This window comes from Hemiscyllium ocellatum, chromosome 11, assembly GCF_020745735.1.
Source record: "Hemiscyllium ocellatum isolate sHemOce1 chromosome 11, sHemOce1.pat.X.cur, whole genome shotgun sequence".
NCBI classification, from domain to species: Eukaryota; Metazoa; Chordata; class Chondrichthyes; order Orectolobiformes; family Hemiscylliidae; genus Hemiscyllium; species Hemiscyllium ocellatum.
Window position 1 is genome coordinate 66,696,215 of NC_083411.1, and position 14,886 is coordinate 66,711,100.

The 14,886-nt window shown below is 42.9% G+C and overlaps 1 protein-coding gene across 1 annotated transcript in view; it reads left to right on the forward strand.

Annotated features, from left to right (window-relative positions):
• LOC132820049 (sodium- and chloride-dependent neutral and basic amino acid transporter B(0+)-like) overlaps positions 1 to 13,057 on the forward strand; it is a 53,492-nt gene extending 40,435 nt beyond the window's left edge. Inside the window, exons 11-13 of the mRNA XM_060831968.1 lie at positions 3,958 to 4,067; positions 4,156 to 4,326; positions 12,920 to 13,057. Coding sequence (XP_060687951.1) covers positions 3,958 to 4,067; positions 4,156 to 4,326; positions 12,920 to 13,057 — 419 coding nt within the window. The remainder of the gene's footprint in view (positions 1 to 3,957; positions 4,068 to 4,155; positions 4,327 to 12,919) is intronic.
• The last annotated feature ends 1,829 nt before the right edge of the window (positions 13,058 to 14,886 follow it).

The following is a 14,886-nucleotide window of genomic DNA, read 5'->3' on the forward strand; positions in this document are numbered from 1 at the left end:
TATAGTTGACTCTTAACTACTCTCTGGGATGGGCAATAAAAGATACCGAGACAGCAGCATCCTCATCCCATGGAGGAATAGAACACTGTTCCTAGTATTCCAGCCATGGTCTCACTAGTGCCTTGAACAGTCATAACAAGGTTTACCAATTTTTGTACAGTACAACCTCAATTACTGAACATCGATTATCTGAATTTCAGATTATTCAAATAAGACCTCGAGTCCCGTAAAAACGTTATCCATTATCCAAACTATTCATTATCTGAATTCTCAGTTATCCAAACAAAATATTCCCTGCCCATCTCGTTGAGATAATCGAGGTTGTTCTGTATTGTGTTTACTTTGAAATAAAGGCCAATTGTCCAATTGCCTTCCCTATTACCCATAGAATTTAAAGACCATGCTTTTCGGATTTATGCACAAGGAACCCCAAATCCTTCTGTGCTGCAGCTTTCTGCAGTCTTTCCTGTCAAATAATATTCAACCCCTCTATTCCTCCTGCCAAAGTGTATTACTCACATTTTCCCACATTAAATTCTGCCTGCCAAGTTTTTGTTCATTCACATAACCTGTCTGTATCACTCAGTAGAATCTTTGTGTCATCCTCAACACTTGCCCTCCCACCTATTTTTGTGCAATCTGGAAACTTGGTGATTGTATATTCACTTTCCTCATTCATGCATAACTATATATTGTCAACAATTGAGGCCCTAGCTGTAATCCCTGTGATACAGTTACAGGTTGCCATCCTGAAAATGCCCCCACTTGGGTAGCACAGTGGCTCAGTGGTTAGCACTGCTACCTCATAATAATTCTGCGTTGTTTTGTATCTTGAGGACCACAATAGCACAGAATTACTGAGCTGAAACCAATAGCTGAGTCCTGTAGCCATGAAGATGGCCTCAACCACAATCTTGGTTATATGTTGCACTGCATGTGACCCCATTACACTGTTCTGTATCTTCCTTACTGTCCAGTTTTGACACCATCACATTGACAACTTATTATGATCTCTCTACCTTATTTAGTTTGTCCAGTTTTAGATTACTTTGGTTAGACCCTTGGCATGTGACACTTACACCTACCATGTTATTTCAGTTATTTGGTTTGTCTCCAGAACCACCTTATTTTTAATGTTTTGTAATTATCTCTCTTCCTTAATAAATCAGATTATATTCAGCTATTGACACTTTACTCACACCATCTGACACTCTTGATCACATACAGAGACCTATTATTCAGCCTGTCAACACTCCACTCACACCACTTGTATGATCTTTTGATCTCTCTGATTATAAACTCTGTGTCTGTGTGCTTCACCTCACCTGACAAAGGGCCAGCGCTCCAAAAGCTTTTGATTTCAAATATACCTGTTGGACTATAACATGGTGCCATGTGACTTCCGACCTTGTCCACCCAGGGCAACACTGGCAGCTCCACATGTTGTGGTTACAACATCATTAAAAGCCCGTTAAGTATCCATGCAAACACTGTCAGTCTAGAACAACCCTACAGTGTTACTTATATTGATCCCAGACATGGCAGGCAGGCAGGAAGAAGGAGTGTTCTGCCTGATGGGTAGGGATCTAAAGGTTCTACGCATAGTGTGGTGTTGAGGCGGGATTTCTTCTTACCCCTGGATTGGTAAGATCAGGGCATGACATGCCAACCTGGTCCAAGGTTGCCATCTGGATCAGTGCAATCTCAGCCATCTGGAGGAATACCCAGCAGTGAAAGAAGAAAGTCAATGATCTTCTCCACTTTGCCAGTCCAGATGCTACCATGTTCTCTCCGATATCTCACCCTCAGTGTAATTCTCTTGCTATACCCACCTTTCATTGAGACTCATGCCCTACCAGTCTCACTACAGCTTACAATCTCTCCCCCGTTCACTCGCACCTACCCCAATCCCAGACACCGTTAATCCTGCAGTCCCTCTGCACTGCCTGTTCACTCAGGATACCTCCCACTTGCACCAACAGTAACAATTGGGACATGTCCTTTCATCTCCATTAATACCTGCTTCTGTCTCATTCCAGGAAAAAAACAGCCCACACTAGAGAAGGGAGACTCAAGCCAGGCTGACCTACATTCAGTTCTTAACCCCTTATGTGGACAAAATCCTGATGCTGGCTGTCCATGTGTAAGCCCATGGGATTGGTACCAGGCTGCCCATGACTTACTGTGATACCTTCAGTAATGTATCACCTCTTGATTTGATGGAGTCCTGCTGACAACCACAACAAGATTCCTTCCTTTGTGTCTGCACTAAATGGCAAGGAGCGACTGGAATAATATCCCTGGCTGAGGTAGCAAACACACAAAGGCAAAAGGCAAGGCAAGGGAGAGGTGTTGTGAGCATCCAGGCCAGCTCAGAATGAGTGAGAACTGGGACAGCAAGTGACCAGCCCGAAGATTCAGCCTGAGCCATTCCATGAGCTGGGTTCATGCCCCTGTGCTGGCCGCAGCGTTACAATGATAGTTACTGGGCAGACTGGTGCAGTACTGAAGTGTAAGAATGTTCCTAGATGGCCCAACAGGGTTTTAGAGGCTGGCACATAACAAATCCAATACCCATAGATGTGAAGTGTATGTGACTGGTGTCCTTGGAGTATTCTCTGAGACCTCAGTGCCCAATATTTAGGTCATTTGGAGCAGGTAACAAGCTGAATTCATGAGAGCCCCACTCTAATCTCCAGGTCAAGCTTTCTCAATGTTGAGCATGTTTGATGATTTTTGCTTAAGATCCGAAGCTGAATATTAATTAGGTGTGTAGTGCCATTAGCAAGCTGCTTAACAGGCAATAACCCCATTAATTAGGAACTCCTCACTGCCAAGTAACAGACCCAGCTCACTGTTTACTGAATGAATAAAAAAAACACATGATCCTCCTGACATCAGGATGGCCCTGGCTAGAGTTCTCATCCAATTCTAGAATAAACCTTGCTAAGCCCATATCACCCAAATCCCTACAAGATATTGCTGTTGGTCTTCCATCAGCTCACCAATCCACTATCCATGGTCATACTGTACACCCAGCACAATGGGCTCTCAGGTTATTAAGGATCCTCATGTGTGATACTATATCAATTGTTTAGGAGAAAGTGAGGATTGCAGGTACTGGCGATCAGAGTCGAAGGATGGGGTGCTGGAAAAGCACAGCCAGTCAGGCAGCATTCGAGGAGCCTCTCCTTGGATGCTGCCTAACCAGGTAAGCTTTTCGAACACCACACTCTTCGACTCAATTATAGCAAACGTTTGAGCTGATCCAATATAACTGGATTTCGTAAAGAGTCCAGCAGCACCCATATGCAACAGCTCAACCCATCGCCTAAGTAGCCATCTCTACTGTATTTGATTTCAATGTTGTATTTTATAAGTTATTAATTAATAACACTCATATCCCTGCTGTTTACATTGGAAACACCCAACTCTTTACATTTCATTGGTTTCTATCAGTATTAATCGTATCCCTAGCAAGTGATTTGTAATCAAATCCAAGAAAATTAGCCTATTTTTGCTGTTGTTCACATGTTTCTATATTTAGGGTTTGTTATGAACACTTCACTTTCATATTTTACAAGTCCTTAGCAGAAATAGAGCCATTCAGCCCCTCAAGCCTGCTCCACCATCAATACGGTCATGATTGATCTGTTTGTGTTTCAAATTCCACGTTACCTTCTTCGCCCAAGAATAACTCATTCCAGGAAAAGCTCATGTTTCCGATTTGTATTGGTATGGACAGACCCTTGTTCCCAAAAATGGGAGAGAAAGATCGATCATTTGGTGACAGGAATCAATTTCCTTATCCTGTTTGAAATCTGGAGCAATCCCTTCTCTGGGTTAACCTGTTCATCAGTGCCACCCTGTACAAGATGAACTTCAACAGTAAACAAGCTGCCCTAAAGACAGGACAGAGTGAGTGATGGTGTCTCTCTTCTTCCTTGTTGTGTACAGGGACAAACAGATTCATCAAGGACATTGAGATGATGATTGGGGAAAGGACTTGGCTCTTTTGGCTCTGGTGGAGAATGTGTTGGATTCTGATCTCTCCGTGTTTGCTGGTGGTAAGGAGCTGTTACACATTATGATTTAAACTGAAAATAGTCGATCTCTCATTCTGTTTCTGATCTAGTTTTGTATTTTTTCATTCAGGCAGTCTTAATCTGGTCCTTAGCAACACTCACCCCTCCAACATATGGACCTGTTGAATACCCTGTCTGGTCAGTAGCACTGGGCTGGTGTATGGCCATCTTCTGTATTATGTGGATCCCCATTGTGGCCGTGGTGAGAGTTGTCCAAGCTGAGGGCCCCACCTTGTGGCAGGTGAGGGACAGCTTTGAAATATTTTAAAGATTAAGGAACAGAGAACACAAAATTAGGCTGTGGAGTTCCAATAGATTCAACACACAGCATATCCTTTCAAAGTCAAGATATCCTTTTGTTCTACTTCCACTCATGCTCAGTTCAGTTCACTGTGAATACCATCTTGGTTAGGGATTGAAGCTGGAGTAATGGGTGTGCACTGGGATTTGTGTGTGTGAAAATTTCACTGAGGTATATTTCACAATGTTAAAGAGAAAAGACACACCATTGATCCTGGATCATGTAAGGATCAGGTAAGGATGACTGCAAAGTGTGACAGTGAGAGACAGAACGTATAACCATAAGAATGCACACCAGTTAGGGTCAGAGTGAGGAAAAACAGTAAAATTACAAAGGCTCTTTATCTGAGGGTATCATGAGTTTGTTACAAGACAGATAAAACAACTAAAACAAGGTGGGTGGTTAGTTCGGTTGGTAGGATGGTGAGTTGGTGATGCTGAGTGATGCCAATTCTTGTACCAGCTGAGGTTACCATGAAGAACTCTCCTCCCGGAATTCTCCCCTTGTCTGAGGCACGGTGACCCTGGGGTAAATCACCACTATAGAGTCATAGAGTCACAGAGATGTACAACGTGGAAACAGCCCCTTCGGTCCAACCTGTCCATGCCGACCAGATATCCCGACCCAATCTAGTCCCACATGCCAGCACCTGGCCCACATCCCTCCAAACCCTTCCTATTCATATACCCATCCAAATGCCTTTTAAATGTTGCAATTGTACCAGCCTCCACCACATCCTCTGGCAGCTCATTCCATACACGTATCATCCTCTGTGGGAAAATGTTGCCCCTTAGGTCTCTTTTATATCTTTCTGCTCTCACCCTAAACCTGTGCCCTCTAGTTCTGGACTCTCCGAACCCAGGGAAAAGACTTTGTTTATTTATCCTATCCATGCCCCTCATAATTTTGTAAACCTCCATAAGGTCACCCCTCAGCCTCCGATGCTCCCGGGAAAACAGTTTCAAACTCTCCCTATAGCTCGAATCCTCCAACCCTGGCAACATCCCTGTAAATCTTTTCTGAATCCTTTCAGGTTTCACAACATCTTTCCAATAGGAAGGAGACCAGAATTGCATGCAATATTCCAACGTGGCCTAACCAATATCCTGTACAGCTGCAACATGACCTCCCAACTCCTGTACTCAATACTCTGACCAATAAAGGAAAGCACACCAAATGCTATCTTCACTATCCTATCTACCTGTAACTCCACTTTCAATGAGCTATGAACTTGCACTCCAAAGTCTCTTTGTTCAGCAACACTCCCTAGGACCTTACCATTCAGTGTGTAAATCCTGTTAAGATTTACTTTCCCAAAATGCAGCACCTCGCATTTATCTGAATTAAACTCCATCTGCCACCTCTCAGCCCATTGGCCCATCTGGTCCAGATCCTGCTGTAATCTGAGGTAACTTTCTTTGCTGTCCATTACACCTCCAATTTTGGTGTCATGTGCAAACTTAGTAACTGTACCTCTTATTATCGCCTACAAATCATTTATGTAAATGACAGAAAGTAGAGGACCTAACACCAATCCTTATGACGCTCCACTGGTCACAGGCCTCCAGTCTGAAAAACAACCCTCCACCATCACCCACTGTCTTCTAACTTTGAGCCAGTTCTGTATCCAAATGGCTAGTTCTCCCTGTATTCCATGAGTTCTAACCTTACTAATCAGTCTCCCATGGGGAACCTTGTCGAACGCCTTAATGAAGCCCATATAGATCACATCTACCGTTTTGCCCTCATCAATCCTCTTTGTTACTTTTTCAAAAAACTCAATCAAGTTTGTGAGACATGATTTCTCACACACAAAGCCATGTTGACTATCCCTAATCAGTCCTTGCCTTTCCAAATACATGTATATCCTTTCCCTCAGGCTTCCCTCCAACAACTTGCCCACCACCGAAGTCAGGCTCACTGGTCTATAGTTCTTTGGCCTGTCCTTACCACCCTTCATAAACAGTGGCACCACATTAGCCAACCTCAAGTCTTCCTGCACCTCACCTGTGACAATCGATGAGGCCCAGCAATCACTTCTCTAGCTTTCCACAGAGTTCCAGGGTGCACCTGATCAGGTCCTGGGGATTTATCCACTTTTATGCGTTTCAAGACATCCAACACTTTCTCCTCTGTAATACGGACATTTTTCAAAGTGTCACCATTCATTTCCCTACAAGTCTATATCTTCCATGTCCTTTTCCACAATAAATACTGATACAAAATACTCGTTTACTATCTCCCCAATTTTCTGCGGCTCCACACAAAGGCTGCCTTGCTGATCTTTGAGGGGCCCTATTCTCTCCCTATTTATCCTCTCGTCCTTAATGGATTTGTAAAAACCCTTTGGATTCTACCTAATTCTATTTGCCAAAGCTATCTCATGTCCCTGCTTTGCCCTCCTGATTTCCCTCTTAAGTATACTCCAACTGCCTTTATACTCTTTTAAGGATTCACTCAATCTATTCCATCTATACCTGACACATGCTTCCTTCTTTTTCTTAATCAAACCCGCACTTTCTTTAGTCATCCAGTATTTCCTATACGTAATAGTCTTTCCTTCCACCCTAACATGAATATGCTTTCTCTGGATTCTTGTTATCTCATTTCTGAAGGCTTCCCATTTTCCAGCCATCCCTTTACCTGCGAACATCTGCCCCAATCAGCTTTCGAAAGTTCTTGCCTAATACCATCAAAATTTCTCCAATTTAGAACTTCAGCTTTTAGATTTGATCTATCTTTTTCCGTGTGGTTGGAACCCTCTTGACCTGCAATCTTCTTCCCGACCTCTCCGCTCCCAACCCCTCTCCGGCCAATCACCCTCACCTCCTTCCACCTATCGTATTCCCAGCGCTCCTCCCCCAAATTCCACGCCCCCCCCACCTTTTATCTCAGCCCGCTTGGCACACCCGCCTCATTCCTGAAGAAGGGCTTATGCCCGAAACGTTGATTCTGCTGCTCCTCGGATGCTGCATGGCCTGCTGCGGTTTTCCAGCACCACACTGTTCAACTCTGGTCTCCAGCATCTGCAATCCTCACTTTCTCCCTATCTTTTTCCATCACTATTTTAAATCTAATAGAACTATGGTCACTGGCCCCAAAGTGCTCCCCCACTGACACCTCAGTCACCTGGCATGCCTTATTTCCCAAGAGTAGGTCAAGTTTTGCACATTCTCTATTAGGTACATCCACTGAATCAGAAAATTTTCTTCTACACACTTAACAAATTCCTCTCCATCTAAACCCTTAACATTATGGCAGTCCCATTCTATGTTTAGAAAGTTAAAATCTCCTACCAAAACCACCTTATTATTCTTACAGATAGCTGAGATCTCCTTACAAGTTTGTTTCTCAATTTTCCTCTGACTATTAGGAAGTCCATAATACAATCCCAATCAGGTGATCATCCCTTTCTTATTTTTCAGTTCCACACAAATAACCTCCCTGGTTGTATTTCCAGGAATATACTCCCTCAGCGCAGCTGTAAAGCTGTCCCTTATCAAAAACGCCACTCCCCCTCCTCTTTTGCCTTCCTTTCTATCCTTCCTGTAGCATTTGTACCCTGGAACATCAAGCTGCCAGTCCTGCCCATTCTTGAACCATGTTTCTGTAAGTGCTGTGATATCCCAGTCCCATGTTCCTAACCATGCCCTGAATTCAACTGCCTTCCCTTTTAGGCTCCTTGCATTGAAATAAATGCAGTTTAATTTATCAGTCCTACCTTGTCCCCGGCTGCCCCAACTGCTTGACTCATTTCTGTTCTTAACTGTACAAGTGTCAGATTGACCTCTCTCTTTACTATCCCCCTGGCTTCCACCTCCGCCGCCCCCCCCCCGCACCCCTCGCCCACCTTACTAGTTTCCGAGCAGCTCGAGCAAATCTCCCTGCCAGTATATTAGTCCCCTTCCAATTTAGGTGCAATCGGTCCTTCTTGTACAGGTCACCTCGACACCAAAAGAGATTCCAATAATCCAAAAATGTGAATCCTTTCCCATAGACCAACTCCTCAGCCATACATTCATCTGCTCTATCCTCCTATTCCTGCCCTCACTAGCTTGTAGCACCAGGAGTATTCCAGATATTACTACTCTCGAGAATCTTTTTAAATTCCTGCCTAACTCTCTGTAATCTCCTTTCAGAATCTTAACCTTTTCCCTTCCTTTATTGTTGATTCCAATGTGGACAATGACCTCTTGCTGGCCCCTCTCCCCCGTGAGAACTTTCTGCACCCTCTCTGAGACATCCTGGATCCTAGCACCAGGGAAGCAACACACCATTCTGATTTTTCGCTGGTGGCAACAGAAACGTCTGTCTGTATCTTGGATTAGAGAATCCCCTAACACTATTGATCTCTTGGAACCTGGCATACCCCTCATTCCATTAGAACCAGTCTCAATACCAGAAACTTGGCTGTTCGTGCTACGTTCCCCTGAGAATCCATCACCCCCTACATTTTCCAAAACAACATACCTGTTTAAAATGGGTATAGCCACAAAAGATCTCCTACACTAACTGCCTACCTGTCTTACCTTTCCTGGCGTTAACCCATCTTATGTGACTGTATCTGAGACTTTCCCACCTGATAACTGTCATCCATCACATACTGTTGCTGTTGCAAATTCCTCATTGCTTCTAACTGTCTCTCCAACCGATCCATTCGATCTGATAAGATTCGCAACTAACAGCATTTATGACAGATATAATCTGTAGTAACCCTTAAACTCCCTTTAAACTCCCACATCTGACAAGAAGCACATATCACTCTACTGAAGGTCATTTTTGCTCCTTCACAATCTATAGACCCAGATCTGATAGGACTATGGAGACTTCAGTGTTACAAAAAAAACATAATTCATAACATTGACACAATTAAAACAAAGATAGGTTTGAAAATAATAAAAAAGGATTGCACAAATATGAACACATCAGTCTGCAACTGGTTGCAACACCTTGGAAAATGCAGGTCACCTTAATTTAGCAAATATAAGCAAGAGGTCCACTAAACTCTGTGTTTTGTATTACAGTTCATGGATCACAGATTGTTAGGTTGAGTTCATTAAATTCTCAATTAATTCACACACTATTTATATACCTTACAAAGTAAGAGTTCAGACTGTCTCAAAATATATCTCTCAGTTTCAGAATGGTGTCTTCTACATTGCAGATTTTTTGCTTTTGTCTGGTTGTGACAAGGTTGTGGCATTAGGAGGTGGGATTCAGTACCCTAAACTTATGGGAAGCCAGGGAAGTGATTACTGGGCCCCTCACATATCTGGAAAGGCAAGGACAGATTAGAGATAGTCAACATGGCTTTGTGCATGGGAAATCCTGTCTCACTAAATAGATTTGAGTTTTTTGAAGTAACAAAGAGGATTGATGAGGAAAGAGTGGTGGACGTGATCTATATAAACTTCAGTAAGGTGTTCAACAAGGCTCCCCACTGGTTGGCAAGGTTAGATCTCATGGAATACAGGGAGAACTAACCATTTAGATATAGAACTGGCTCAAAGGTAAAAGACAGAGGTTGGTAGTGGAGGGTTGCTTTTCAGACTGGAGGCCTGTGACCAGTGGAGTGCCACAAGGATTGGTGCTGGGTCCATTGCTTTTTGTTATTTCTATAAATGATTTGCATGTGAACATAGGAGGTATAGTTAGTAAGTTTGCAGATGGCACTAAAATTTGGAGGTGTAGTGGACAGCGAAGAAAGTTACCTTAGAGTACAATGGGATCTTGATCAGATGGGCCAATGGGCTGAAGAATGGCAGATGGAGTTTAATTTAGATAAATGTGAGGTGCTGCATGTTGGAAAGTGGAGCAGGACTTTCCACTTAATGGGAAGATTGTGGGATCTGTTGCTGAACAAAGAGACTTTAGAGTGCAGGTTCATAATTCCTTGAAAGTGGAGTCAGGATAGTGAAGTTTGCATTTGGTATGCTTTCCTTTATTGGTCAGAGCATTGAGTATAGGAGTTTTGAGGTCATGTTGCTGCTGTACAGGACATTCATTAGACCATTTTTGGAATATTGCATGAATTGTGGTCTTCTTCCTATCGGAAGGATGCTATGAAACTTGAAAGAGTTCAGAAAAGATTTACAAGGATGTTGGAAGATTTGAGCTATAGGGAGAGGCTGAATAGGCTGGGGCTGTTTAACATGGAGCGTTTGAGGCTGAGGGGTGACCTTATAGAGAGTTATAAAATCATGAGGAGCATGGATAGGATAAATAGACAAGGTCTTTTCCCTGGGGTGGAGGGAGTCCAGAACTAGAGGGCATAGGTTCAGCATGAGAGGGGAAAAAATTAAAAGTGGCCTAAGGGGCAACTTTTTCACACAGAGGATGTTGCGTGTGTGGAATGAGCTGACAGAAGAAGTGGTGGAGGCTAGTCCAATTACAACATTTCCAAGGCATCTGCACTTATATATGAATAGGAAGGGTTTCGATGGGCCACATGCTGGCAAATGGGACTAGATTAGGTTAGAACATCTGGTCAGCATGTACGAGTTGGACTGAAGGGTCTGTTTTCATTCTGTGGATCTCTATGACTCCATTTACTACTTTTACAAATCACTCAAAAGATCAAGAACTGAAAACCACAGATTTAATGAGTATGAGCTAATTGTTCCTGTTTGCTCTGCCCAGACCTCCCATTATTTTGTGAACTTTAATGAAATCTCTCTCAGCCTTCTCCTCTCCATGGAGTGAAATTTCAAATTCCTTAATCAAAACCTAGTAGTTAACTATCAATCAGCATTACTCGGTACATTGTCCATGGCAACACCTCTGCCAATCAGACTTCATTTCGCAACCAATCAACAGTCTCCTTTTAGGTAGTACAAATTTTGCTTTTCATCTTGAATTATTTGGAATTCTTGCAAAATATCCCAATGAATACAGGACAAAAGGATTTGAGAAAATGTGTCTTTTCTCAACAATACTTCCAAAGGATTATTTGATAGACTATTCTGTAATCCGTATCATTAATGTTAGTCAGTCTACTCCATATGCTTCTCTGCAAGTGTTTCTAACATCGACAACATTAGATTTTGGGGTTCTGCCTAAGTTACTAAGCATTTCTGTCTTTCTTTTAATTCAGCTCACACTGTGGCATCTCTTCCCAATGAAGAGCTGCTCTGTGACCTAAATACAGGGTATTAAAACCCTAATGCAATAGTTAGGAAGTTGTAAACAGCAGGTTCTTAACAGTCCTGCACTAGCAGCTTTGCAGGCAGGAAGGCCCGTAACGTCCCCTTGAATACCGTCCCGCTGCTCTCCCACCTGCTCATATCCGGTCTACAATATTTATAAGGTGTGGGCAAAGCTGAGAGCATGAGTTAATATTCCCCTGCAATTGTGGGCTTTCGTGGTAAGGGGAGAACAGGGAGGCTGGGAAAGGGAGATGGCTTCCTGTATCAATGAGACCAGATCAGCTGCCAGCTCAAAGTCCCAGCCTATCCAGATATTCATTGCATTCCTGACCTTGCTGTTGAGTCTCCCTACTCTCCCTGGACCTCAGCTCCCATTTCCTGTCATGTGACCTCACTACTGGCTCCCCCTGTGGAGCTCCAACACTGACACTGGGGGTTGCTTCTGGTGCCACCAGTGACCATTACTCCCTGTGGCACTGATGGGGCAAAAGAGTTGGTCAATCAGATTGACAGGCAGTTTTGTTTAAGGAAAATGCACGAAATGGAGGATAAAAATCCCATCTCCAGCCATTTGATGCTCTAAACAGCTTGAAGTGACTCTGGCATAGCCATAATCTGCAGGGATATATTCCCCACCAAGTCTTCGGGTTGTGGGACAGGAAACCTTGCTATCGGAAAAATCCTGGTCATTGTCTTTGTAATCTGTAGGTTACATGCCTGGCTACCGGTGGCTCATGTTTCCCAACTTCCACCTTAAGTGAACCCAGGCTCCTCCACAGCACGGCTGCCTGTGTCTTAAACCACACCAGGCCTTGTTCATCTGTCAGCCCTGTCCTTGCTGATCACTATAAGATGCTAATCCAACATCACACTTATAAAATTTTCACCCCTGCATCATCGAGCAAATCGTCCCTATCTTGCACCCTCCCCAACTGTATGAACCATTAAAATACCTGCACTCCTACAATTCTGACATTTGTTGCAACACTCACCATTTCACTCACTCCCCCATTGGTAACTGTGCATTCAGCAGGGTTAACCCTAAACGTTGGAATTGCCTCCCTAAACCTCTTCATCTCACCATGTCTCTGACCTTTAAAATGTAATGAATTGCACTAAGGTCATTTCACAGGCAATCATTTTGATGCAATGTCCATTTCTTTCAGTCTGTCTCACTGCCAGTGCATTACAGGATCAACTGAAGTGTCTGGATGAGAGTATAATCTTTGTCATGAACACAGATGTGAAATATTGTTTGCTAGAATGTGAATTACCAGGTGTTAGAACAAACTGCAGAACAATCTGATTGGGAACCAGATTTCTTTTCCACTTAACAGTGGGTGAAAATCCAACAGAAATGATCAAACATTTTACTTTTCCATTCACAGAAAATATCTGCTGCTTGCACATCAGCTCCTGATTGGGGTCCCTACTTGGAGCAACACAGAGGGGAAAGATACAGGAAGAAGCCTGACTCTACAGAAGACCCAAACTGTGTGCACCTTCTGGTCATTCCTGAGAAGTGACAACTCAAAGGAAAATTCCTGTTCAATTGATAAGCAATGGTCCTGAAATTCCATAGCCATTCTGGAATACAATCAGTGTAACTTCATTGAGTGCTCCCTTGGTCAGGCAGCACCTCAGCCAAGACCCAGGTATAAGGTTTGCTGAAATTTCCTGTGCCCACTATAAACATGGGCATCAATTTGGGGCAGGATGAGGCTGGTGAGAATTACTGAACATTCAAGTTCCTGCATCATGAGTGTTCAGTCATGTTCCTCCCTGCGTCCTGGTGATAATACACAGGATTCCAGTCTCTGTACATTGTGGACATTAGCTCCTGCTCTCACAGCCCCCACTTACAGTCTGTACTGCCTGGGCTCCCAACAATTAACTACAGGATGAGGGGAGGTATGTTGCAGAGGGATCTGATTCAAAATGGTATTAGTCATAGAAGGTGCAGAAAGGGTTAATGCTGAGGATTGCATTAAGAATGGCCATATCAATATCATCATTCTGATTTGGATGGAAGAAAAGGAGCTTGATTAATAAAACCTAACATTGAAATCCTCTTTACAGTCTCTGTGACAATGTCTACCATATCAGTGGAATACATGCTTATTGCTAACATGTAATGAATGACACATTGGTTACAACAAGGGCCTGTGCTTGTTGGAGGAACAAGTGTTTTTCATCGACCACACTTGATAAAATGAGCCCTGCAAATCCCTGCCAGGAAGGATATGTTGGCAGTGAACCTGCCTTGACGGTCTGATAGTATGGCCTGAAGAAGGGCTCATGCCCGAAACGTCGATTCTCCTGCTCCTTGGATGCTGCCTGACCTCCTTTTCCAGCAACACATTTTCAGGTCTGATAGTATAAGCAATCTCTAACATGGTGAGCAGTGGTGCAGGTTCCGGTGAGTTTTGAAGGTATCTTCAGACACAGCTTTAAGAAGATAAACTTATGGCAATTTTTGACAAGATGGAATCAACAGAGTGAGGTTCATCTGGTAGAACACATTAAAATGAGTGGGTTTGTCTTTAACCCCACATGCAGCACTGGAAAGAATGGGAAACGTTTATTAGGCCACAAAGAAGTGGGACCCATTCATTGCACTTGCAAACAAGGTGGGAATAATCTATTTTGATAACATAAACATGAGAAAATCCTCCTGTACAGCTATACAGAATAACAGCATTGTTATACAGCAACATAGAAATCCTTTAAGTTAAGGAGACATTGAGGTGCTGCATCATTAAATTAAAATCATATGAGGAAGACAAGGCAGCAGTAATAGTACTGTCAGCAAGATGTCATTTCAGAAATGGACCAAATAGTACATAAAATTGGACACCTTGCCAATAACCGTTCTTAAGATATTGCTTTTGCCTCCAAACTAGACACTGAATCAGAAACTGAACAAATACACTTTTATATTCAATGATCTACTGCACCAAGTTGCTCATAAAAGTTGCATCAGATACATTTGATGAAATTCTGCAAGGTTTTAAAAATCACTGTTTAACAAATTAAATTCTTGAAAGCACAATATTTATCATGTGTTCAGCATCCAGAGAAATGTATGAGTAATTTATTTAATGATCTCTACATATTAGTGGAAAAATGTGATTGTGAAGCCACAAAATCACCCTTCATTGGAGATAGAATTATTGATGGATTACTGGTAAGTCTTTTTCAGTTTTGTTGTGTCCAAAGAAAAATTTAGAGAAAGCCATTTAGATGGTGAGAGAAGCAAAAATCTGGAAGCAAAACAGATCAACATAAGACAGGAGGATCAACCTTACCACAAGACGTCAGCAGATTCTCTTCAGCTCCTGTGGTACAAAAATCC